The 25,570-nt window shown below is 50.8% G+C and overlaps 1 protein-coding gene across 1 annotated transcript; it reads left to right on the top strand.

Moving 5' to 3' along the window:
* Nucleotides 1-6,680: 6,680 nt before the first annotated feature.
* Nucleotides 6,681-25,001, top strand: LOC307176052 (thyroglobulin-like; the record flags this gene model as incomplete). The annotated part of the gene is made up of 4 exons (XM_079901798.1): nucleotides 6,681-6,770; nucleotides 22,521-22,655; nucleotides 23,794-23,984; nucleotides 24,883-25,001. The coding sequence occupies exons 1-4, from the start codon at nucleotides 6,694-6,696 to the stop codon at nucleotides 24,999-25,001; spliced, it is 522 nt and encodes a 173-aa protein (XP_079757924.1). The 5' UTR covers nucleotides 6,681-6,693.
* Between the last annotated feature and the right edge of the window lie 569 nt (nucleotides 25,002-25,570).

The following is a 25,570-nucleotide window of genomic DNA, read 5'->3' as shown; positions in this document are numbered from 1 at the left end:
CCAGGCAAGAAAGAGCCCCAGGCTGGGATGGTGAGCTGCGCCGGCATTGGTGCTGACCATCAGCGACCTTGGCAAGCGTGGAGGTGGGGGAGTGGAGGGGCCAGGTAGCTGTGGGGTGAGGGGTGAATTCCCTGTGCTGGGAACACCGAGGTGGGCAGACAGACACCTTGGCTGGCGTTTCCTTCTGGGTGGCGGTAGGAGTCACGGAGAGTTGCACATCGCATGTTCTAAGAGGGGGGAGATTTACCCAGTGACGTCGCTGAACAAGCAGAGGGGAGGGTCCCTAGAGCGCCGGGCAGTGAGGCATCAGCCTCAGAGGGAAGGAGTGTCCCTTGGTCCAAGAAGAGGGAGGGGATTCGGGAAGAGTCCCTGAGAGTAGAGGATGGTGCGGGGGAATGAAGAGCTCTGAGGATCGCCTTGGGGTTCCGAGCAGCCTCGTGGGACCCACATGGCGGAAGAGAAGCAGTAAGAAGCAGCAGCTCCCGGGCTCCCTCCTGGGGCCCTGCAGAGCCCACACCCAACACCCACTTCCCTCCAGTCTCAGCTCCGCTGTCCTCCACAAGGTCCGAGGCCCATCCCATGAGCCCATTTACGATTTCAACCCTCACCAGCCAGCACCCTGCGCCCTCCCCAGCCCTGCTTGTTCGCTTGTGCCATAGTGATCACCACCGAACCTCCTCTGTTACAAAGACTTGTCCTGTGCCGTCCCTCCCCCGAACTCGACTAAAAGCCCCCAAAGGGCCAGGAACGTGGGCTGTGCGGTTCCCCGACGTACCCCAGATGCCTGGAGCTGCTCCCGGCACATGCAGGCGCTGCACAGAAATTTGTTGACTGAACAGTGACTTGAAGATAAAGACCCTGCAGCAACGTGGCTGTCATCCTGTTTCTCAAACTTGGGGTGAACACAAGGACACCTACTTTTAGTAATTTACTAACCAGAGGGGGGAGAGAAGTAATATCTACTGTCACCCATTTGATAATAATTAATACAATTCTCGATGGCCCTTAATGAGCCCAGGCCCAGCAAACCCGCCTCTGAGGCACGTCTTGCCTGTCATTACAGCTTGTGGCTTCGGCCCTGGCTTGGCAGTCACGTGGTAGCCACATCCCTCCTGCTGCCTCTCTAATTAAACCAGCAACAGCATCTGTGCTTCTGTCCTCGCCAAGAAGGAAGAGACCTGGGTCTTCCTGAGAACGGGCCCCTTCGCATCCCCACGCGCCCCCAGGGGGCTCAGATCCGCACTCCAACCGTCTCTTCAAAATACTGACTGTGGATGCAGCCACGGCCCAGCTTGTCTCAGAGGCTCAGATCTGCTCAGAATGGGAAACAAATTGCAATTTTGTGGAAGCAGAACCTGGGCCCCTCCCTTTAGCATTCTAGCCATGGAATTGTTCAGATGGTTGGAGGTACTTCTGGCAAGGCCCAGGGCTTGGTGCCCTGCTGCTCCTAAAAGGTGCATCTTATGGAAAGAGTTTCTGCAGCACCCGTGAAGGAGGCTCTGTCCTTTGGGAGAGGTCAGTCGTTTTCTAGCAGTGATCCGGAAGAGGAGTTCCCAAGGATCTGGACCCACAGCCAGCGGGACCAGCCTGGATCAGGCCTGGCTCTAAAGCATGGGCTCCCCTGGGCCAGCTGCACTGCAGACACCCAGCCGCCGACATCATGCTAAGAGTGTGTAGGTGTCATCTCATTTAACCTCAGGACAGTTTTATGAAGAGGGTAATATTATTGTGCCCATTGTACAGAGGAGAAAACAAAGGCAGAGAGGGATTCAGTAAGTTGCCCAAGGTCACATAACTAATACGTAGCAAAGCGGGCATCCAAGCCCAGGTCTTTCCAGCTCTGGGATTTGAATCTAGGAGGTTCTACTTTGGACTTGCAGCCTCACCTGTGTTCTCTCTGTGGAGGTCAGTGTCTCTTCCATTCATTTGTCCAACACTTATTTCCTGGGCACCCGCTAGAGCCCTGCGTGCCCCTCTGCCACTTGGTAGTTCTGGAACACTAGGCGTTAAACTGACAATAACAGCACCTGGGGATTCAGCGCAGCATCTTGAAGCCCCCCAGGGGCCCCTGCCTGCGCCTGGGACAGGGCAATAGCAATCGCTCACCGCTACTGACCGTGTGTGCCCAGAGCTGTGCTAAGCCCCTTATATGCAGGTTTCCCTGGAATCTCGCAATGATTCTATGCAACTGCCCAACTCGTATGGTGCTTTTGATACTCCAGTGAAATACACATGCTAAATGTTTGGCAATAATTGGAGTTATGCGAATGGTGACTAATATAATTTTTGTGATAAAATATTCCAAAAACTCAGAAAATAACAGGGAATAACATAATGCAGGTTTCCCCCTAAACTATTAGTAGGCTGTGAAGTCAATTAAGTAGATTTCAGGCAGGCATTTTTGAATAGACTAGATTAGACTAGAATAGAATAGAATGGAAACTATCAGATATATCATGTATGTTAACAGCAATGAGTACGAATGTTGTTCGTGAACGTTACTACAGGCATTGAGGGTGAGTGTGTGTGTGTGAATTTTGCATGTATAAAATGTCTTTTTTATTATAGATCATGGTCAGAAATATTTGATATAAAAAAACACTGATAAAAGAAACATCACTATTCAGATTTAACAGATATTAATATTTTGCCACATTTGCTTCAGATCTTTTTCCAAGAAATAACCCGTTATAGATAGATAACAAAGATAGATAGATAGAATATAGATAGAATTCAAATGAAGCCCTTTTTGCACACCTCTCCCTGTCTCCTTTCCTCATCTCTCCTGAAGCTGGTGTGTGGCCACCAGCAGACGTGCCTCTGATCAGTGATTCCAGCCACTGGTCCAGCCTCTTGGTGAGCCAGGCTGAAGGCAGTCCAACCCAGAACCCCAGGATGTGCTGAAAGAGTGTCTCGGATGGAAGGGGTCACTTACTGATCATACCCACTCCTTGAATTCTAATCACAGTTCCTGTGTGCTTGGTAATGTTTAGAAAAACAATTTAAACATGTCAGGATATCCTGATAAGCACATGTCCGTGTTGAAATAAGAGCCTAGAAATATGTAAACACACATCCTAGGACCGTACAAGGGCCGAGGGGTCTGGATCTCCGACACCAGAGCTGCGTCACTGATACTCCCTCCCCACCCCTTGTCTTCAGAAATGAGGAAACTGAGTCCTGAGGGGATGACATGGCCTCCCCAGACTCTCCCAGGCAGACAGGATAAGAAAGGAAGGAAGGGGGAGGAGGAAGACAAATACCATATGATTTCACTCACATGGGAAACAAACAAATGAACAAACCAAACCGAGCAAAAATGAACACGAAGCTACAGAGTAGTGGTGACCAGGGCAGGAGGGTTGGGGCGAGGGCAAATGGGTAAAAGGGATTAACTTCAGTTTCATTTACTGACTCAAGTGTGCGTGACCAGACGGAAACTGAACCTTTGGTGGTGAGTGTGCTGTAGGGTACACAGAAGTAGGAACGGAATGTTGGACACATCAAACTTATATAATGTCATAAGCCAATGTTACCTCGATTTAAAAATCTTAAAAAGAAGAGAGAAAAAAGAGACTGAGGAAGAAAGAAAAAGGAGAAAAGAAGGAAGGAAGGAAAGGAGGGAGGGAGGGAGGGAGGGAGAAAGAGTTATCTCCATCTGGACACACATCCCACAGAGCTCCCTGCCTTCCCTGCCCATCCTATATAAAACAGCCCTGCCCCATCCCTTCACCCTGCTCCGTTTCTCTTCATAGCACCTGTCCCGGATGAACTGCACAACTCTTTGCTTATTTTCCGTCTCCACCCACTAGAACGCAAGGCCCTTGAGAGCAGAGAGCTTGATTAGCGTGTTCAGGGCTGTTTCCCAGGCCTAGCAAGCCGCTGGCCCTGGACCAAGAGTGTGTCTATCAGTAGAAAAGGGTACAGGCAGTGTCCCTACGTTGAATGCTTGAGTCAGTGAATGCGACTGAAGTTAGCTCTCCTAACAAAACCAGGTGACAAGCTGGCTGAGAACCAAGTGCACGAGCACGCGTGAGACCTGTGATCAGCCTGCGACAAAGACTTGTGTTCAGTGAGCACGTATTAGGCACCAGGCGCCATTTTCAGGGCTTCACGTGTATGAACCCTTTTAACCCTCGCCGCCACCCTGCTTGGGGGCTCCACTGTGTCCACCTTCAGGCAGGCACAGAGGGGTACAGGTGCTTGTTTAAGGCCACACAGCTGGAAAAGGGCAGAGCTGGGATTTCCACCAGGCAGTCCGGCTCCAGCTCCCACGCACTTCTCGCCGTCTTCCACTGCCTCCGAGAGAGAAAATTCTAGACCAAGGGCTTGAGCTATGCTCAGTCGGGCCTTTCAGAATCTGACTGGGGATTTTCCATATATTTTCTTTTAAGCAATTTGAGGAAAGTCAAGGCCGGACCAGTAGCAAAACAGCCTTTTACCAGGCGCTGCAGAATTCTCTGGGCGGCGAGGCGGCGGACGAGCACGTGCAGGCTGCAGCGACGTGGTACTACTCCCTGGAGCACCACGCGGATGACTACGCCGCCTTCTCCCGCGCCCTGGAGGCGGCCGCGAGGTGAGCCGCCTGGGCGCGCCGTCCTGCCTCCGCCTCCCCGAGGCCGTGGGGATGCTCAGATCCCCCAGGAGGACCGGGGCCTGGTGCTGCTGCTTCATCTGTGTCGGTCATTCAGTCCACAGCGCGGGCTGCCTGCCCGCCAGTGGGAGACACGAGGGTGACCCACCCCTCCCCTCCGTGGTGCTCGCGCGCCGTCAGAGGGTGCCTGCTTGGATATGCCCCGAACCGAGAAGCTGCGCTCAGCTTGTGTGGATGGAGAGCGGGCGGGGGGCAGTCCAGCAGAGAGGACCCCACCTCCAGCCCAGTACCTGGACCCCTGCTGCCCTTGAGAACAGCGCGAGGAGAGCTCCAAGGGTGGCTAGAGCCCAGGCCTCGTAAGCATCGGTAGTTTTCAAGGCTCCCCCAGGTGACTCTGCTGGGCGGCCAGAGTTCACCTTCCACAGGAAATGGAGGCCTAGACAGGGGAAGGCTTGTGCCTGATGTCACACCCAGAACAGAAGACCCAGGGCTCCTGACGCTGTACATCCCCTTCCCGGGGGTGGGGAGTGCTGTTTCTGCACTCACTGCTTATGCGTCTTGTTGCTCAAGTCCGCTGCTTCAAGCTTCCTTCCCTGGGAAAGTCCGCCCAGGTCCCCCAACCCAAGAGGGGTTAGTGGGTGCCTGCACCCGTCACAGGCTCTGCCGTCCCCAGAATGTCCCTCTCAGCACCGTCAAGAGATGGCCAGGATTCCAGTTCTCTCTGCCTGCAGAGCCCCCTGGGATGAGACCACAGTGGGGACTCCAGCTCTCGTGTCACCTTTGAGTTCCTCACGGGCTGCTTGACATGTTCTGTTTCCCTGACAGGCCCCCCTCCAAGCCGGGAGAGTGTGGTCAGGTGGTTTCCGCATCCTGTAACTTCTTTCCCGTCCTCGGGGAGGGAGGTCCACACTGGCCCTTGCTCATTGTCCCCGGGGACAGAGCCACTGTCAAGGCTCAGAAGCCTCTGCTGAACTTGACTCAGATGTTGAGGCCCACTGTCCTTCTTGGTCATTCCTCCCAGGAGCCTGTGGTTTCCAATCAGAGGTTCACTAGTTCAGAATAAAACTTTGTACCACCCCCTGGCATCTTGGGGACAGGAAGGCTCTAATTTTCCTTCTAGTAGAGAGCTCAGCTTTGAACAAAATAGCCGACACCTATTCCTGGAGGCCCAGCCCCAGACTGGACCTGAAGAACTCACAGATGTCCAAATCCTGGACCCTGAGCAGCTCACAGCCAAGTCGGGACTGGCTTAGATCAATGTTGTAGAAAGAGCTCAGGGCTAGAGTTCAGAAACCTATGTTCATTCTTGCCCCAACTTTGCCTGTAACTGTCTTTGAGGACAATCTGTGAACAAGGGCAAGAGCAGAGGCCTGAAGGAGGGCAGGTAACCAAAAAAGGCTTCACTGAGGAGGTGGACTCCGTTCCTCCCTTAGGCCAGGTCCTCATTCTCTCCTGGCCAGACTGAGGCAGCAGCCTCCATGGGCCTCCCTGCCTCCAGTCTCCTCGGCAAGGTCCATCCACAGCGCTGCCAGGGTGGAACCTTCCACTCCCAGCTGTGACAACCAAAAATGTCCCCCAGACATTGCCAAACGTCTTCTGGAGCGTGGAGGCATCCCAGCTGAGAGCCACTGGTCTAAAGGTGTCATAACCTGAAACGTCCCTGAGGTCTCCATCTTCCTTCAGAATGCACAATTATTTTATGTTCAGCTTCATAGTATATTATATTTATTTTAATATAAAATGTTTTGCTCCCAAGTCTTTGAGTAAAATTGATGTCCTGGGAAGATGTTTGTTCCGTGGGACTCTTGACCCTGCGATGCATCGTATGGACATAGTGTGTGCTCGTGGCCCTCCGTGAAGCAGGCTGGACCATGCGCCAGCAGGGGGGCCAGCAGGGGCGAGAGGAAAGCTGGAGGGTGTGAGGAGGGGCGGGGGGTGTTCTCTGCAGGCCTATGCAGAGGGGCTGGCTGGTGGCCCAGGTCCCTTGCCTGGGAGAAGCCTTTACCCGGCACTGTTGTCCATAGAGCTGTGCATAGCTAGACCCCATCCTCTGTCCTCCTCTCACCAGGGACTACTTTATCATCTGTCCTGTGATCGACATGGCCAGACACTGGGCAAGGAGAGCCCAAGGAAACGTCTTCATGTATCACGCTCCTGAAAGCTACGGCCACAGCAGGTAAGGTGGCTGCGTGGCCACAGCGGGTGTTGGCACACAAAGAGAATCTGGCAGAGGGTCCCTGTCACTTCTGTGATCCACAGGCCAGCAGAGAAAAGAAGGCAGGACCATCATACAAGTCCTGGTTCAATGACATGGGACGCGTCACTTAACTTTTCTGAGTCTCAGTTTTATCATCTGAAAAATGGGTAGAATAGTAATCACCACTTTATCTCACAGCCTTGTAGGAAGAGCAAGTCAAATAAAAGATATAGGAAGCAGTTTGGAATTGCAACATCAGGCATTCGTTGACTGACCTGGCTTGGGGGGAGGAGCCATCTTTATTAATCCTACCTGTTTATGTCTCTAAAAACTGAACACTCATCTTAATTTAAGAAAATGACTTTCCAAAGTATAAAAAGATTTCTTTTGCAACAAATGGAGTTTTATTTACCACTAATTTATATACCCTTCTAACTTCCAGAATAAGTTCAATGTATCTTATAATAAAAGTCTCAAGGGCAATAAAATTATCAAAATGGAAAAGAAAAATAAGAGATACAAGCAAAAGAAAACCAGTGATAAAGGAAGCGGCGACCAGTGGGCCCAGGATGTGATCCTAGTTTCCCGGAAGTCAAAGAAAAGATTGAAAAATAAAGAAGAAAAGAACAAAGGTTCGGTTTTCATAGCGCCATCAGCTAAACAAAGGAACAGAGAGGAGTGGTGTCATAAGGCATATTTGGTCTCGGCCAGTGGGAGGCAAAGCAACGTGCGTCGCTGGGGCACAAGGTTTCCAGGGCATTGGAGGGAGGACTGTGAGGCCGCGTGTTCTACTTCTTCATGACCTTACAGTCCTGAGCTCTTCACCTGTGCTGGAAAACCCCAGATCCCTCCAGTGCTGGGCCAGTAACTTCCCACATAATCTGATGTGAGTCCCACAAATTACATCAGATTAGCCACTTCACATTGGAGCTCCTTTGGTAACAGAATGTCAGGGGGTCAGGTGTCACAAGAGGCCAGAGTGTGTTGCTTCATCTCATACGAAAGTATGAAGCAAGGACATATGGAGCAAGGACATCCATCGCCCATGTCCATGGTCTGTTACTGAGTGTAAGAAAGTCAACTTTTTTGGGGGGGCTGTGTTGGGTCTTCGTTGCTGCGTGTGGACTTTCTCTAGTTCAGGTGAGCAGGGGCTGCTCTTCGCTGCAGTGCGCAGACTTCTCATTGCGGTGGCTCCTCTTATTGCGGAGCACGGGCTCTAGGCCTGCGGGATTCAGTAGTTGCAGCACACGGACTTCAGTAGTTGCAGCACATGGGCCCAGTAGTTGTGGCTCATGGGCTCTAGAGCGCAGGCTCAGTAGCTGTGGTGCACGGGCTTAGTTGCTCTGCGGCATGTGGGATCTTCGCAGACCAGGGATCGAACCCGTGTCTCCTGCATTGGCAGGTGGATTCTTAACCACAGCGCCACCAGGGAAGTCCCGAAAGTGAACTTTAGAGCTGAAGGATGAGCTCCACTACTAGCCAGCTGTGCAGCCTTAGGCAGGCTCCTTTGCCTCTCTGATCCTCAGTTTCCTCATCTACAAAATGAGGCTAATGGTTTCCTCTCACTGAGTTGGTGTGAATAGTATCTGGATTATAAATTATCCCTCTCTAACCTGTGTTGCTTTGCACCAGCATCAAGGGACGTCTTACAACCATACACGATTTCTTATTATAATTGGCAACATCCCTATAGTAGGTTGAACAATGGTCACCTGAAGATACCAGGTCCTAACCTCTGAAATCTGTAAATGTTCCCTTATAAGGAAAAGGGGTCCTGCAGATGTGATTAGGTTAGGGATCTTGATGTGGGAAAACTATCCTGAATTATCCCAGTGGGTCCTAAGTGCTTTCACAAGTGTCCTTATAAGAGAGAGCAGAGAGAGATTTGGTACCCATAGAAGAGGAGGCAACGTGACCACAGAGGCAGAGATTGGAGTGATGTACCCACAAGCAAGAAATGCTAGCACCCACCAGAGCTGGAGGAAAGAGGAGTGGCTTCTTCCCTAGAGCCTCCAGAGGGGGCCTGGCCCTGCCCACACCTGGAGTTTGGCTCAGTGAAACCGGTTTTGGACTCCTGGTCTCCAGAACTGTGAGACAGTAAATTTCTGTTGCTATAAAGTCATGAAAGCTTGTGGTAATTTGTTACAGGAGCCATGAGAAACTAATACAGGCCCCCAGACATTCTAGTTTTCCTAAACAAGCACTCGTTACCTGGTTTCCCCCAACGGGTTATTCAATTCATAACACTTCACGGAACATCCATCTTTGTGAGGCCAGCGGTGTTGGAAAGAGCATCTCTGTGTTACAGATAAAGAGTCTGAGGTTCAAGAAGTTCCACGTGATTTCCCCAAGGACAAGCAGCCGTTAGTTATAGAGCAGTGACCTACTCATAGCTTCTCTGAGCCCCAGAATTCTCTTTCCACTAAAACACGCAGTCTCTCTGCTTAGAACTGTTTATAATTCCAACTTGATTTACTTCCTAGATTCAAGCAACTGCCTCCAGGTTGTGGGAAGGGAAGTAAATGCCAAGCTAGGGTTCTGGTGAGAAGGCATTCGGGAGAGAAGGAATGGTGAGAAGAGCCGAGGGTTTGGACAGAGATGAAAGGAGGTCTCCTAATCCCGTGGCCACCACATCCAGGAGGCCAGACCACATCCAGGGAGGCCAGGCATGGGAAGCCATTCGTGGAGTGCTCTGGCAGCGCCTCCCCAATGCCAGGGCTCTCAGGAGTTCACACCCGGAGCGCGAGTTCTTCCATCTGCTTCTCCACCTTCCCCTCTTTCAAGGCAGAGATTGTAGCAGAAGCCGCGATACTCTTGCAGCAAGTCCATCAAAAGCCTTCAACGTGTGCATACAGCTTGGAACTCCAAAAGTTCCAAGTGGCAAAAAAATAAGAACTGCACCTGTTATATGAGGACAAAAACGATCAAAACGTAACATAGCAAAAGGATCCAGGTGATTCCAGCCAGCATCAGTAATGCTTTGAGCCCCCCTGTATTTGGTTCCTAGGGCCGCTGTAACAGAGTACCACACCCGGGCGGGTTTAGAACAACAGGTAGCGTCCCACCGTTATGGAGGCCGGGAGTCTGAAATCAAGGTGTCGGCACAGCCGCGCTCCCTCTGGAGGCTCTAGAGGACGATCTGCTCCAGGCACCCCACGCCCCAGCTTCTGGAGGCCTCAGGCATTCCTTGGCTTGTAGACAACATCTTTCCACTGTGTGTCTGTGTGCAAATTTCTCCTTTTTATAAGGACACCAGTCAGACTGGATGAAGGCCCACCGCAACGACCTCATTTTAACTTGGTTATCTCTGCAAATACCCTATTCCCAAAGAAGGTCATATTCTGAGGTCCTAGAGGTCAGGGCTCCGACATATCTTTTAAGGGGGATAGAGTTCAACGCAAAGCACCACCCTTCTCTCTAACATGACAGCCCTGCTGGGGAGGCTCCCGAGGGGCAAGGGTGCAAAGCAGGCTGTCTGGACCTGGGATCAGGGTGGTTCCCGGAGGAGCAGCCCTTGAACAGAATCCAAACCACATCCTCAGTCTCTTGTGGCCAGTTTGGGTTTCTCTGTTGCTGAAAAGCATCCTCACGCCCCTCTGGGGACCCACAGACAGGACGCCACTGCGCTGATCCACAGAACCCTCCTTGAAAGGAAGCCACGCCCGTGCATCAGAACCACACAAAGTGCCTCCTGGGTCACCTCAGGGCCTAGAGAGCCTCCTGGCACAGAGGAGGCGTAGTAGGTGCTCAGGAAATCATGCTGAAGGACAGAAGCTGATCCAACTACCTCAGTTGACAGGTGGGAAAGGGTCTCTTCCACTCTAGTGTACAGGCTCCTTGGGGCTCGGTTTTGCTATCTGCAAAATGGGAGTAAGGAGGTGGGACAGGTCAGGAGTAGTGATTCTTCACTGGGCTCTGTGGACCCGGGGGAGAAGGAGAGCGAGATGGAGGGTCCGAGCTTCCCAGCCCCTTTCTCTCTACTTCATAACTGAGCTTCTATTAAAATTTCAAGGTCATTCAGTTTACAGAGATATGAAAAATGTCTGGGCTCAGTCACCTCTCAGACACCTTCTGACTCTGACATTTTATCAGTTTGGGAGGAAAGAGACACTCAGAGCCACTGAAACATTTTACAGGCAGAGATGTTGCCAACTGTACAAAGGCAGAAAGTGTCCTGGGTAGAGCAGCGACTCTGGGCCAACTGCCTCGTTAGAAACCCATCTTGACGCTTACTAGCTCAGGGACCTAAGGCAAGTCACTTAACCTCCTTGATGACAGTTTCTTCAACTGAAAATGGGAAGAAGAATAATCGTACCTACTTCAGAGGGTTATTGTGACGATTTGTGTATAGAACAGGACCTGGCAAACAGAAAATGGTAAGAGTGTCTCATTATTCTTGTCCATCAGAACACGTGCTTGATATCTTTCTGGGCATATATCATCTCTCCCCACCACGACCATAGTATGGTGCCGTCTATGTAGTAGGTACTTGAGTCAATGAATGAATCATAGAAACTAACCCATTTAATTGTTGGCAAGTTTATCTCTTCTGCTCGAAAAGACATCTCTCTCACTCTGCCCTGGAGCTGTCACACTCTCATTTATTTCTGGCTGAAATCTACAGACTTAAAATATATGCGCGTGCCTTATGGTTTCAGCCATCTGTCTGTGAGCATATATTAGCCTTCCTGGCATAGCTAGTGAACAAAACACAATAAATTACCACTTTCTTGCAGACTCTTGTTAATTGATCACAGCATTGCATGCTCACCTGGATTATGTAGATGAGATTTGCATCTCTGAAATTGAGGGCCAACTTTTGTGAGGAAAGAATAAGTGTAATGGATGGGGGAGGAGACAAAAAAAGGAAAATCTACAGTGTGAGAAGAAGGTGCAATTTTAAGATCCAGATTCAAAGCATCATAGACTATGTAAGATGATTTCATCCAAGTCATTTTACAGATAAAGAAACAAACGCCCAGAGAAGACTGGAATTATGTCCCAGTCCCAGAGTCAGTAAGCGGCAGTCTGGACTCAAACCCTGCCTCCTGCCCTTTCTCCAGTTTTCTTTCAATTGCACCCACTTCAACCCAAAGCCTCTGAGTGCCTGCCATGGCTAGGTCCACCTGCTAGCTGTGCGACTTTGGACAAGTTGCTTAACCTCTCTGAGCCTCCATGCATCTTTATCTATCCAAGGGGAGAGTAATAGTGCATGTCCCACAGGGCTGCTGGAAGGGTTCAGGGGTGCAGTGTCTGCATCTAGGGTGTGTTTGTGGGTGTGTGTATGTGTTTGTACACACCACAATGCCTGGCAGCTTTGCTCACCAAGACTATTGACACGAGGACAAAACTTAGCAGTTTTCTTTTGCTCAGTTCTGCTCACTGGGCAGATTTTGAGCCAGTTTCCTCCATGGCTCCCATCTATAGCCCGCTGTTTCACGAAGAGGGATTTTCAGTGATGACTGTAATCCAGGGTTTCTCAACTTGGACGCTGTTGACGTTTCAGGCTGGATAACTCTTTGCCATGGAGGGCTGTCCTGTGCATTCTGTGCTGTTTAGCAGCAACCCTGGCCTCCGCCCACTCAATACCAGAAACACCTTCCCAGTTGTGACCACTGAAAATGTCTCCAGACAAGGCCACTGTCCCTTGGGGCCCAAAATGGTCCTCTGTTGGTAAGCACTGCTGGCATCCCTTAAAACGGGAGTTATCACTAAGACCACCTGGAGAGAGGGTGTGACCCCTTTCCCAGATCTTATTCCTGAATCAACACAAGATCCCTCCGCCGCCAGGTACTGTCCCTGGTCCCACGGACCCTCGGGCAGACCACAGTGCACCACAAACCGGAGCATCTGGCTCTTCTGTTACAAAGCTCACCTGGAAGCTGGCAGGCTCTCTCCCGTGGTCACACCAGGCAGGACCCTGGCCTGCTATCCACTCCTAGGTCTGAGGCCGTGGCTGTTCTCTCTCTTGCCCGGCTGTGTCTAGGCGCCACCTCCCACACTCTGCTGGGACTCTTCCCTCCCTGCCAGTCCCGGCATCGCCATCTTGTTGATGACAGTTGATGTCTTTCTCTCTAACCAGCTCCTCCCATAGGACACTCTCGCCCAAGTGTCTTCCTAGGCGGGACCCACATTGTGTACTCTGCCACTCACGAGCCACGGACTCCAAGACCCTGTGGCTAGCCTAGGTTTGGGGGATCCCTCCAGGAGCCAGGCCCCAGCGAGTGTAGAAGGGAGCACTGATGTATTCTCTGACGTTGCCTGTCCTTAGGGGGCTTATCCTGGCTCTGCCTCTCACTTCGAGCCTCTGGCAAGTGACGACCTCTCTGAGCTTTGGTTTCCTCATCCGTAGATGGAGCTAATAATAGTACACTTATAGGAGTGTGTCGGGATCAAATAAGACAAAACACGCAAACGGCCTAGCTGGCTGGCTGGCATAAAGTTGGCACTCAGTAAGTGCTACCAATACTGCTTAATGTCTGATGCTGGGAGAACCCCCGTTGGAGTGAACAAGATCCGGGAAGAAAGCAACCACAGAAGAAGTGGTTTTTGTGTAGCAGCTCCTGAAAGATCTGCTGTGGCCGCTTCAGAGGGGAGATGGGGACCCATCATCTTAAGATTCCTGGGGGTGGTACCAGTTCATCGTTTCCCATGGAAATTCACCTCGGGGCTGTGTGCGAGCCATCATGCTTGAATTATGTGCTGTGTTCAGGTCCTTATTCCAAAGTCCTTCGCCCCCGGAGTCCTGAGATGTCATTGCCACGTCTCAGCGGTGCAGAGGCATTTTAGAGAGATGAGACTTGACTTTGAATGGGCAGTGGGGTAGGGCTCTTGGGATTAAACGCCTACCCAGGCTCCGTGTAGGATGTTGGACCAGTCTTTAATTTTGGGAAAAGCAGTTCAGTGTAGTGAAAGAACACATCCTTGGAGGTTAAACCAACTAGGGTATTAATCCCATTTCTTCCATTTGTCAGCTGTCTGCGTTTGAGCAAGTTCCTTCACCATAGTTTCCTCACCTAGAAAATAGGTGTAGTTACATCTGCTTCATAGTGTGAAGATTCAAATCAATGTACATTAAATACTTGGCGTGTTGTAGATGGCCAATATTTGGGTTATTTTCCTTTTAGGAAAAACAAGGTTCTGAGAAGAAAAATTATCAGAATGACTAAAGAGGCAGTAATGTTCCTCCTTCACAAGTTGTCCCAACCCTGGAAAAACAAAGACATCAATTCCAGGCTCAAGATATTTTGTACACCACTGCATTGGCATTCTAGATGTTTCTGTGCATTCCAGGGGCCTTTAACATTCCAGATTCCAAATATTATGTTTTTACTTGACTGTCTTGGTGAATTAGTTGGAATTAGCAAACCAAAGCAACTATTAAGTGGTTGAATTCTTGAACTGGGTCCATTGGCCTGGCTACATCCTGTGTGATTAACAAGATTATTTCCCAGTGAAGATGGAAGTAAATCATTTTCTGAGACTGAAGCCAAATTCATGATGTATAAGGGCTTGTGCTATATATCCTCTTCAACACTGATTCGACAAATAATTACTGTCTTCTCTGCCCCAGATTCTCTGAGATGGAGATCCTAGAGGTGGAGCAGCTGGTAAGACAGAGAAGGGCTACCATCTTGGGACTAACACTGTAGTCAGGGGGGTGGGCTGATGAGGGTCTAGGGCTAGGGTGCAAAGAACAGACAATACACAAATAAACATGTAGAGTAAATTCAGATAACTGCCCTAGGAAGGAGAAAGGGGAAGGGATTGACATGTTTGAGGATAAAGACGGGCAGAGAGCTGGCGTTTATTGAAGAGGAGCAGAGTAGCTGGAGATATGGGGAAAAAAGACAGGGTCTTGCAGTTCACATAAGAGTTTGTAAGCTGTGGCAAGCAAAGAGATAGTATTTTATCTGAGTATGATGGAAAGTTATTGGGGATTTTTAAGACAGGTTATATAGAATGCACCTTGGTCTTTTCTCTCACACTCAGAACACAACTCACTAAAAACCAGATTTTTAATTGAATATAGAATAGAAACCCTGTTATCCAATATGATGGTCATTTAGTTAATCAAAAAAAATCAATTAAAGTGGGAACTTATGACTAATGAATATGCCTGAAACATTTAATTTTCACTCTAAACGTACAAACGTGCATTTACTTGCCATTCTTCTCATGCAGGGTCAAAAGTTTGAGTAGGAAAATGTGGTTTAGAGTTCTCCCTTTGAAATTTGTGCAAACCCATAACCATAATGCAAGTGGATGTCCACTTCTGGTTTCTTGAAAGTGGGGCATCCACGTGACATGTAATGCATTTAATTCAGCTCTGTACTTACAAGAAGAACCATTACTGGCACAGACCGGTCAGTGCTGAACACAGTTGGTTCTTGGTAAACATCTAACTTCCTGGTGAGAGTAGGTGTGTTGGACCAGGAAAGTTCAGCCTTTTCTGAGCAACAGTTGTTGCACCTCATATAGAGAATAAAATGTCCAGGTTAATCCAGCAAGTCCTCTGAAAGCTTCGCCGGATTTGCCAAAGCATATATCATCCAGCTGTGCTGGGCTTTAGGGAGTTACGGAAATATTGCAAGTATTTCATCTGGGGCCGGGGATGGGGTTGAATTATTTAAAGTATTGCTTAGCGAATCTCTTTGTAAAACGCGAACCAAAGCATATAATTACTTCTTGATTAATTCCTAGGCAGAATCTGAACTTTTGCATATTAGATTTGCCCAAAGAGAAGTACACTGGTAAGCTCCTATTTGTAAGTTATTTAACAATCCCTCAAAAAAAAAGAAAAGAAAAAATCCTGGGAAGCAGAAGGGCTTTTATTCCTCCATGTTCCCTAATTTCTTTTGGAGGAAGTTATCTAGAGATGCTGGCTAAAGATTAAAAAAAGGAGTATATTTTATGGGGATGAGGTCAGCAAGCCTCCTCTTTCGGACAGAACAACAAGGATAGAAGTCTCTGGAACAGCAGACTCTCAAATCAATCCAGTGAGATGGGCTGGAGCAACGGGCCCCAGCCAAAAGCCTCTTCAAGCCCTGGAAGGTAAACGTGTGGCCTGTTTATGTCAAGAAAGATCCTACCCAGTCCCTCTCCGCACCCTGATCCCCAGCTCGGGTCACTGTGTCAGCAGGGCCCAGTGTCAAGTGCGTTCCTCTGGGGAAACCATCTCAGTCGTGCTCCCTAACGAGCCCCAGTGTCCACACGTGATGCCTCTCTTATACTGGAAGCAGAGCTCAGGTCAGGAGCTTGTACGTGAATAGTCTCTGAAAGGTGGCTTTGACTTTTGACTTGCTGGAATGCAGGATGACTGACAGGTAAGGTCGGGGGACAATCTGTAAAAAGAAGCAAACTTCTATCTCTCCTGGATAACTGCAGCCACCCTGTGATTTCTCAGTTCTAAGCTTTCTTCCCAGCCCCCTCTGGCAATCGTTCCGAAAGAGATGCAGCCTGTGACTGGCTTGTGTAGAAACCACCAATGTCCTCTATCCCTTAAGATGTGGCCCTCAGTTCCTTCTGGCCTCAGTTCTCATGCCTTCCACAGGACCGGAGCCTAAAGACCTTAGTGAGCATGTGCTTGAGTGTTTCCCAAACTTTTGATTTTCCTGGATCAGGAAAAACTCCAATTTCATTTTTCAGCGTGATGCACTTCTCACAATACATGAGGCCCAGAGCGCTGGAGAATCCGTCACCTGCCGCCGCAGCTCCCCGTCCTGCCTCCACCCCTCTGTGCCAGGCCACACCTCCCACCCCGTCGTCCGTACAAAGCGCAGAACCCAGTCTGTGATTCACACACCCCAAGTCTCTGCCCGGACACCCGTCCACACTTCACCCACTCCTAGAGACCTCCACTCACGTTTCAAGGCACAAATCAACCATAATTTCTCCTTTCTGACTTTCTACGAACTCCTTGCCATTCCCCTGCCTGAAACAAGTAGTATTGCTTTTCTCTCTCCTTTTATGAAGTTTGTAAGCAATTCTATCATTTGATATCTATGTATCCATCATGCAACCCAGAGAATTTTATTTTTTTAATGTTGGCTTCTTTGCATTTCCTGTCAGACTGTGAGCTCCCTGATGGATGGCAGGCTTATGCCTCTTTTCCCCCAGCACCTATTCAGAGCATGGTGCACAGTAGGCATTTGGCAAATATGACTCAAGTGCAGTCCTGCCACGATAGGCAGTGTCTTGCCACTGTCCTCACTGAACTGTATTCACATCCTGAAACCGAAGCGCACACTCAGGTGTCCCCCGGGCTGTGTGACCGCTCAGTTTCCCCACCCTCTGGCTAAATGTACCGTCACCAACACCAGCAACAGTAGCTCTTGCTTGGATGGTAATTTGTAGCTTTTAGAGAGATTTCCACCCACCATCAGTCTGTGAGCATCTGGTAATGCCACAGGGGAGGCTGAACAGGGATGATCAGACCCATTTCACAGGTAGAGTAGCTGAGAGTCAGTGGGGTTTGAGCCAAGCTCACCCAGCCTGGGCAGGGAGCTTTCCTAGACCCCATGTCCACATGGGACGATGGGAAGATCCAGACCTGGTCTGAGATAGGATGCGTGACTATCAGGTTAGGGAAGGATGATGGGAAGATTATTATCAAAGACAGCAGATGACACCGAAAAGCTAAATAAAAGCAGTGTGGCCATATACCCACATGAGTGCCACAAGTCTGGGTATATGACGTACCAGTGATCACATCCAGCACAGAACCTAGAAACCACATCAACAGGCATGAACTGCCTGCCTCAGCCTGCAGCACTGCAGCCATTCAGCTAGCGAGTTCCTCCTTTTACCTCGTCAGTCCCTGGAGTGTCCTTCCGTGTCCCCCTCTGCCGACGCTGACTCCAAATCCCTCTTCTTCCTCCAGAGGGTCAGGGACTCAGCCCAGACTCCCTGAGGCCTTGGTGCTCCGATCCCATAAGCCCTCTTCCAAGGCTCCCACTGCCTGCCCCTCCTCCAGATGTCTGTCTTCAGCAGCTTGAAATAACTCCAGCATCCTGCTCAGGAGCAAGCAAAGCAGCCATCCTCATGCGCAGCGAGCCCTCAGATGAAACAGATCAGATGCGCTGGAAGGCCAGGCCTTTCCCCAAGGCAGTGCTCTGTCAACTCTGGGTGGCGGGCTGGAGCCAGCTCGCGTGTGGTCCCAGGAGCCGCTGTGCACATCTTTCCCCAGCTTCATGTTCTATGACATCACTTTGGGAGTTTGGCATCGTCTATGGTGGGAGACCGTGGAAACTGGCAAAAGCCAATCATTAAGCGTTTACCGTCACACCATCGGCACAGATCTTCTGGAGAACGTGATGAAAACTATGAAGCTTCTCCCAAGGAATATGCACATCCACAGCGTCACGGCATATGTTATACTAATTTCAGGGAACTTATGGTCCTCTGGAACCCTGTGCTGGACCCTCACGTTAGAGACCCTTATTCCTAAGCTTTCTGACGGTTCTCGTGGGGAAACGAAAATAGCAGTGAACACTGGAGCCAGACACTGAGCAAGGGATTTGGAAAATGTTGTTGCTAAACCTCATTCAACGTTTGGAAGCGTGATTGTGTCACCATTTTACAACCTCAGAGAGGCTGTGTACCTTCCCCAGGATTTCATAGCTTTAAGCGGTGGAGCCAGGATTTGAACGCTGCTCGCTGCACCATTGGGAATGCAGCTTTCTTTGGAAGAAACAGTGGAAAAGGCCACTGTGGAAGGCAGGATATGGCCCCTCCAAACATCCACATGCGAATCCCACCCTACCTGTGAATATGTCACCTTACGTAGCAAAGGGTCTTGGCCGATGGGATAAGATTCAGGACCTGGACGTAGGAGATGATTCAGGATTACCCAGGTGCGCCTGATCTAACGACACGAGTTCCCCAAAGCAGGAGAGGGGCCAGAGGAGCGGGTCAGAGAGATGGGACGAGAGAAGGACTCCACTGACTGTTGATGGCTCTGAGGGTAGAGAAGAAGGACCGTGAACTGTGGCCTCTGGGAACGGCCTTCAGTTTACAGCCCGCGACAGAACGGGAACTTGGGTCCCTCCCCTCAGGGATCTGAATTCTGTCACACCCCCGATGAGTAGGAAACAGATTGTCCCGCAGCCACTCCCAAAGGAATGAAGCCCGCTGACCGCTTGATTTTGGCCCAATGAGACCCATGCTGGACCTCTGAACTCCAGAGCCTGTGAGATAGTACATGTGTGTTGTTTTAAACCCCTTAGTTTGTGGCATTTCTTAGGGGGCAGCAGTAGGAAAGGAATAAAGTCACTTTCTCTTCAGGGCCTCCCGAGACGTTTCCCTTCCACACGCTGTAGGGGAGGAGCGGGTTCGGGGGGTCGGGGCAGCGGGGGGAGGGGGACCCCTGCGACTCTGGGCTCCCCCGGTTCCTATGCAGCCACTGAGATGCACAGACCTCAGCCAGCCCAGTGGTGGTAGTGGTGCCGGTGGACGACCCTGTGCAACAAGACCAAGAGGACAGCGGGCCTTGGAGTCCAGACCTGGTCCTGGCATCGCCGCTGAGTTTCAGGGCCTTGGGAGGAAAATGGCCTCTGGGAGCCTCAGTTTCCTCCAGTGTAAAACTCCATGAATCATTCCAATACCACCTACTCACCGGGCCCTTGAGACAAGCAAGGTGACAGTGATTTGCGAACTACCAAGCATGGGTATTAGTGAGAGATTTTTTATCGCCCTTCTTACGATGTCTATCTTCCTGGCATGTTTTTGTCCTGTGTTCCTTTTCCTTTTATGGCTCTTAAAACACCACTGAGAATTTGGGGCATTGATACCCAAATTAATGGGTATTGATTTGGTCCTCAGCGCTGCACCCCCAGAGGTAGAGTAGAGACAGACAGGGTTTGGGGTCTGGGAAACAGCTTCCGATCCTGGCTCTCCCGTGTCACTTCACCTTTCTGAGCCTTGGGTCATTGCCTGGAAACGATGCAAATGATACACTTTACTTCCTGGCTGGTCCTGAAAGTTGCTGATCAAAGACCAACCACAGTCCCTGGCACATCTCGGGTGCTCAGGAAACAGTAGCTCCGAACAGGCGCTCAGCAGGGCTGGCCGCAGACTCTGGGCTCTCGTCTGAGCTTGACCAGAGCTGGACAAAGGACTTGGCTCTTCGGGTGCCAGGACCTATAAATTCTGATGCCACTGCCTCTTTCTGTTTCCTGCTCAGGCATGAAGTAAAGCTTACAGCTGCTCTAAGAGGGTCGGGGTCCCTGACAACAGTTGCAAAGAGACATCACCCTTTGGGGCTGTTATCCTCTCCATCCTGACCGAGTGCTGTCCATCCTGTGTGGCTCACACTGTCTCGTGTTCCTTCTATGACGCCTTCCGGTGGAGGTGGCCGATATTCACACACAATAACCGTAATCACGTCGTCCCTGGCATTTGTGAACCACTTGTTTTAATAGCTTCCACGTGCGATGGCTGCTCTGGTCTGTATCTCACAATGTAGAAACTAAGCCTCAGAGAAGTCAAATGACTCATCCAAAGTTCCACGGGTGACAAGTGACACAGCGGGGTCTCTGCTGAGTGACTCAGTGGCGTGTCGTTTCTTCTGCGCCGTGCTACTAGTCACATGTACACCTGCTGATAATTCTTATGATGAAAGGAGGAGTTCCAGCTCTCGAGCCCCTCAGAAGTCCCCAGGCTGGGCCAGGTGCCTGGCTTCCAGCTCCAGCCCTGCGCTGGTGGGTCACCTCAGTTCCCGACATGAGCAGGCAAGGGATAGCAGAGAAGGCCCCCTCTTGTCTTGAAATGTTCCCCTTCACATCCCTAATCTTGAGGGTCCCCTTTCCCGTCTCTGGGCGTCATCACAGTGAGTCACCCTGAGCCAGCGTCACACTGTCTATTCACACAACTTTGCATCTTGATTTAGAGTAGTTTAGCCTCTGTACAGATTGCCTTTATCTAGGAGCCACCTGGTCTGAGCCCTTTCCCAGGACATCTGTCCAATCGGTACATCTGCCCATTATACCAGCGTGGATGAGAGTCACTGGTCGCCTGGCCAGAGACACTGCTGCTACCTTACAGATGGTTGATTACATCCTGAAGTATTTAGAATGATGGACGAGAAAGCAGTGGGCCAGGGCTTTAAGTACCTACTGCATACACACCATCTTATCTCCAGCTTCACAACAACCCTGTGCAGTAGGTATTTTATACCCATTCCATAGATGACGAAGCAGGGAATCAGGGAGGTCAAATAATTTTCGAGAAGTCACACACCTTGAAATTGGAGGAGCCACGACCCGGGGATGGCGCCCCTGGGCCCCTCCAGGCCTTTGGTTAGCATCATGCTCCCTAGCAATGTTCCCGGCCCAACTCTGCTGCTCAAGTTACAGCGTGTCTCTGCGTCAGTCAGGAAACCTCTCTGAACTTCGTCTGTAAGATTAGAGATTGACTCTTGTGATAAATTAGGCCAATTACAAGGTCAGAGAACACAGTCTCCACCCAAGATCGTGCTCATTTCTAACGCCAAGTGCAATTCGGGGGGGTTCCCCAAATCACCCTCCGGTCTGATAATTCACTAGAAAGACTCACAGACCTCACGGGAAGCTGCTGTGTGCGTGGTTGAGGTCGTCACAGGGAAAGGATGCAGATTAAGATCAGACAAAGGAAGAGCGACATAGCGGCGGGCCTGGGGGGTTTCCAAACACGAGCTCCGCTGTCCCCTCCCCATGGAACCAGGAGGGCTCACCCTCTGGGCATTGATGTACGATGCACACAGAGCGGTGCCGACCAGGGGGGCTCCCCCAGACTTGGTGTTCAGAGGTTTGATTGGGACCCCGTTACATAGGCATGATTGACTGCCTGTGTGGTTGGTGTCAGCCTCTAGCCTGACTGTTACCATGTGACCCAAAGCCCCCCACCCTGAGTCACGTGGTTGGTCTTTGGCATGGACGGCCCCTGCGCTGAGACTGCTGAATGAGGCCACATTCACAGAAGGTCCAGCGTGGCCAGCCGCTGCCCTAAACAAAGACACTCGTATCAGGTATGACATGGATTACCTCCCAGACACCAGAGGGCAAAGGCCAGACTTCTCCTTGGGAAAAGCCAGTTTCTCTACTACACAGCTTTAAAGTCCCTCCAGCTTTTCTCCCACTGCTCACTCCCATGGCCCCCTGTACCAGTGCCAACTCAGTCCATTTAAACCACTCATCTGGCTTCCGAATCTTTATTCCCCCCGTCTGCTGCATATTAGGTATCCAGTTCAGCACAGCACATATATTACTGACCAGCTATGTGCCAGGCACTGTGTTAGGGTTGGTTCCATGGATGAATAGCAACCTTGAAGAGCTGGAAAGTATAAGCCATCTATGAACAAGGACTAGCACAGAGAAGGGCTTGAAAATGCAGGCTGTTTCGAAGAAACAGATGTTCAATTGATACTCTAAGTATCATGGTTGGAATGTGGTCAAGAGAACATTCTCTTGGAAAATTGCTTACAAACTTACAGAGGTTGTTTCCAGGGAGTTAAGTGCTCAGCACTGAGTACACTTTAACCTGTAGACTTGCCATGGATCTGCCCCAGTGGGGCCATTGGACTAAGGGCCAAGCAGAATCTCTACTAAACTAAGCACCAAACAGTAATCCTAAACATAAAGAGAGAAAAATCTTCGCTGGGCAAAGAATATTGGGTTTTGGCTCCTTTGGTTCTTCCAGCAGTTTATTATTCCTTTAACTTTTGCTCCTTCTTCTTTCCGTGTGTTTTCCCAGCTTGGAATTGCTGGCAGATGTTCGATATGTCCTTGGGCTTCCCTTCTACCCTGCCTACGAGGGGCAGTTTACTCTGGAGGAGAAAAGCCTTTCCCTGAAAATCATGCAGTATTTTTCCAACTTCATCCGATCCGGGTGAGTGGACCACGTGTGCCTGGAGCCTGCCCCGTGCATTCCCTCCCCTCATTCTGAACTCAAAGGCCACACTTTGCGTTGATGGACTACCCTTTCCTCCCTACCACTGGTCTCCCCGGCTCAGCCTCCCCTTCTAGCCAAAATGACCTTTGCATAGATTAGTCTTAACAAAGAAACATCCCAATCATACACTCCCTTGTTCAGCCGCATTTGATGGCTCTAGATCAGACTTTCTCGCCCTTGGCACTGTTGACACAGGGCTGGATAAGTCTTTGCGTGGGGCCGTCCTGTGCATTGTAGGCTGTTCAGCAGCATCTCTGGCCTCCACCCATGAGATGCTGGGAGCACCTCACCCCTGTACCAGTTGTGAGAACAAAAATATTTCGGATATTGCCAAATGGCCCTTGGAAAGCAAAATCACCCCAAGTTGAGAACCACTGTCTTAGATGATCAAATGAAGTTACGACACGCGAGATCCTTCCCTGTCTGCCTCTGGCCTCCCCACAAACCTCTATTCTAGCCCAGCTATAGCATACTCACCATTCCCACTTCCAGAACTGGTTCCTGCTCTCCTTTCCACCCTGTCTCCCTTTACACCAGACAAGCAGTGCTCACCGAGCACGGTGCTCAGCCCCCTGGAAACTTCAAAGGGAAGTTGACCTTCAAAAAGAAGGTGGCCAACAGGTTTGCCCAGCTCCTGGCCCACCTTCCTGCACAGGCCTTGGGCAAACAAAGGCATTCCAGACACTGTCTGTGGTGTCCAGATAAAGGACACCAGGACTGAAAGAGACACGGTGACGTCTTGAGCGTTCAGAGAGTCAGAGGGCAGCACTAGGTCCTGAGTGACACTGCTGGGTCGCGAGCTCCCACCTTTCCTCTTCCAGAAATGGCCCAAGAGCGAAGAGTTCGGGCATCTGCAACTTCTGTTGTGTGTAATGCAGCTGTTAAGAGCACAGCCCTGGAATCACATAGGGCAGGTTCAGCTCCTGCTGTGACACCTGAAGATGTGTGACGTGGTCCTCAGAGACCACGTGCAAGTGGGAAGTGATCCCAGGTGATGAAAGGAGAGAGCAGTTTCCCTCACGGGGAACTTTCTTGCCTCCTGGGGAACTTTCTTTCTTTCTTCTCATTCCCCCAGAAATCCCAACTACCCACACGAGTTCTCCAGGAAAGCGCCTGGGTTTGCACCCCCCTGGCCTAACTTCGTGCCCCGTGACGGCGCAGAGAGCTACAAGGAGCTCAGCGTCCTGCTGCCCAATCGACAGGGCCTGAAAAAGGCCGACTGTTCCTTCTGGTCCAAGTACATCCGGTCTCTAAAGGCCTCAGCAGGTAGGGATCCAGGGCCACTGGGTTACTGGGATGCCATTGGCATTGCCCCTTCCTGTGAGGAACTCACAGTCTTTGGGGGGGCGGCTTCTCTTTGTCAAGGGCCTCCTGTTCTGATGGGGGATGGGAGGGGCACAGGGAGAAGATACTGGGAGGCCCGGGCTGGGGAGGGCTGGGCGGGTTCAGTAGGGGACCGATGGCAGCATTGGTGTGGGGAAGGAAGGCAGGGTCTTGAACCTCACGCCCGCTGCCCTTGGTGGCTCGGACGAAACATCTTGGAGAGGGCTTCCTAGCCGGGGGAGAAATGCGTATTTCACTGCTTCCTGTTGAAGAGAACTTCCTGTTGCAAAGGTGCTGAGAAGAAGTGAATCATAATGACGGCACAGGAAATATAGAGATCAATGCAGTGCCCTAAGAAGCTTCCAGAAGAGTGGGGGAGTGAGTGACAGAACCCAGCGAATGTCCTTCAGCTTTTTGGGTGCCACGATGGAAGTCTACCCCCAAGCTAGTGAGACCCCCAAAGGAGGGAGGACTCACATCTCCCCGGAAGCCTTCCTGGGGCAGGCGGTGCAGAGCTGAGGTTTTCAGTGTGACAGGAGCTCTTCACGTGGGGAGGGGCAGAGTGTAGCATTCAGCAGGGAAGCGACCTTTTGCCCAATATACAGTTTAGACTCTCAACTGTGCTTTTATCTTCTCAGTTGATGAACCCAAGTCCCTTGTACCCTTAGCATGTCCCTAGAGCCGGGAGGTAAGTCTGGTGCCCCACCCCAGAAATGTCCCTCTGTAGGGCATTAGTAGGGAACTCCCATCAGAGGCTGAGGTCTCTTTGGGCCAAAGGGAAAGAGACGAGGGAGGATGAGTCCTGAGCCAGGTTAGACCAGCCTTGCCTCTCCTGTTCCAGATGCAGCTGAGGATGGGCCGTCAGCAGGGACTGAAGAGGAAGGCCACCCGTTTGCCCCTGGGCTGACAGAAGACCTCCTAGGTCTCCCAGAGTTTGGCTCCAAGACCTACAGCAAGTGACCAGCCCCCGAGATCCACCCCCCCACCCTGCCAGCCTCACCCCAGCTGCCACCCTGGACACCTTATTCTCCAACTTAGCCACTCACTTTCAATAAAGTGTCTACATGCAGAGAAGCAGTGGTGACTCAGCTTTGTTCATTCGAGAACATCCCTGGGAGACGCCAAACTATGTCTTAATAACCCTCCCGAGGTTTGAATCCCAGGCTGCTGTTTCCTCCCGGTAGATGATGAGGGAGCATCCTCTGTGCATCAGGCCCTGCTCGCTGCTGGGACGCACGGACCAGGGAATGGGGATTCATCAAGGGCAGGCCCCAGAGTGACACGGCCTCACCTGCGTGTTAGGAAGAGCTCTCTGGTGAAGGTTCCAGAATGGAGGTAGGAGACCAACTCGGGCTGGGACAAATCTCTGAGTGAGAAACAGTATGGTCTGGAAGGAGGCCGTGAGGGCAGAGATGGAGGGGAGGTCCAGATCCATGGACTCTTCAGGAAGTAGAATTGGCCTGACTGAGTGTGAGAGGGCAGAGGTGCAAGGATGCAGAATCATCACCCCAGCTATTGGTTGATTTGCA

The sequence above is a fragment of the Stenella coeruleoalba genome, assembly GCF_951394435.1.
Source record: "Stenella coeruleoalba genome assembly, chromosome: 17".
Taxonomy (NCBI): Eukaryota; Metazoa; Chordata; class Mammalia; order Artiodactyla; family Delphinidae; genus Stenella; species Stenella coeruleoalba.
The sequence above is the reverse complement of the archived record's forward strand: the minus strand, read 5'-3'. Positions and strand labels throughout refer to the sequence as shown.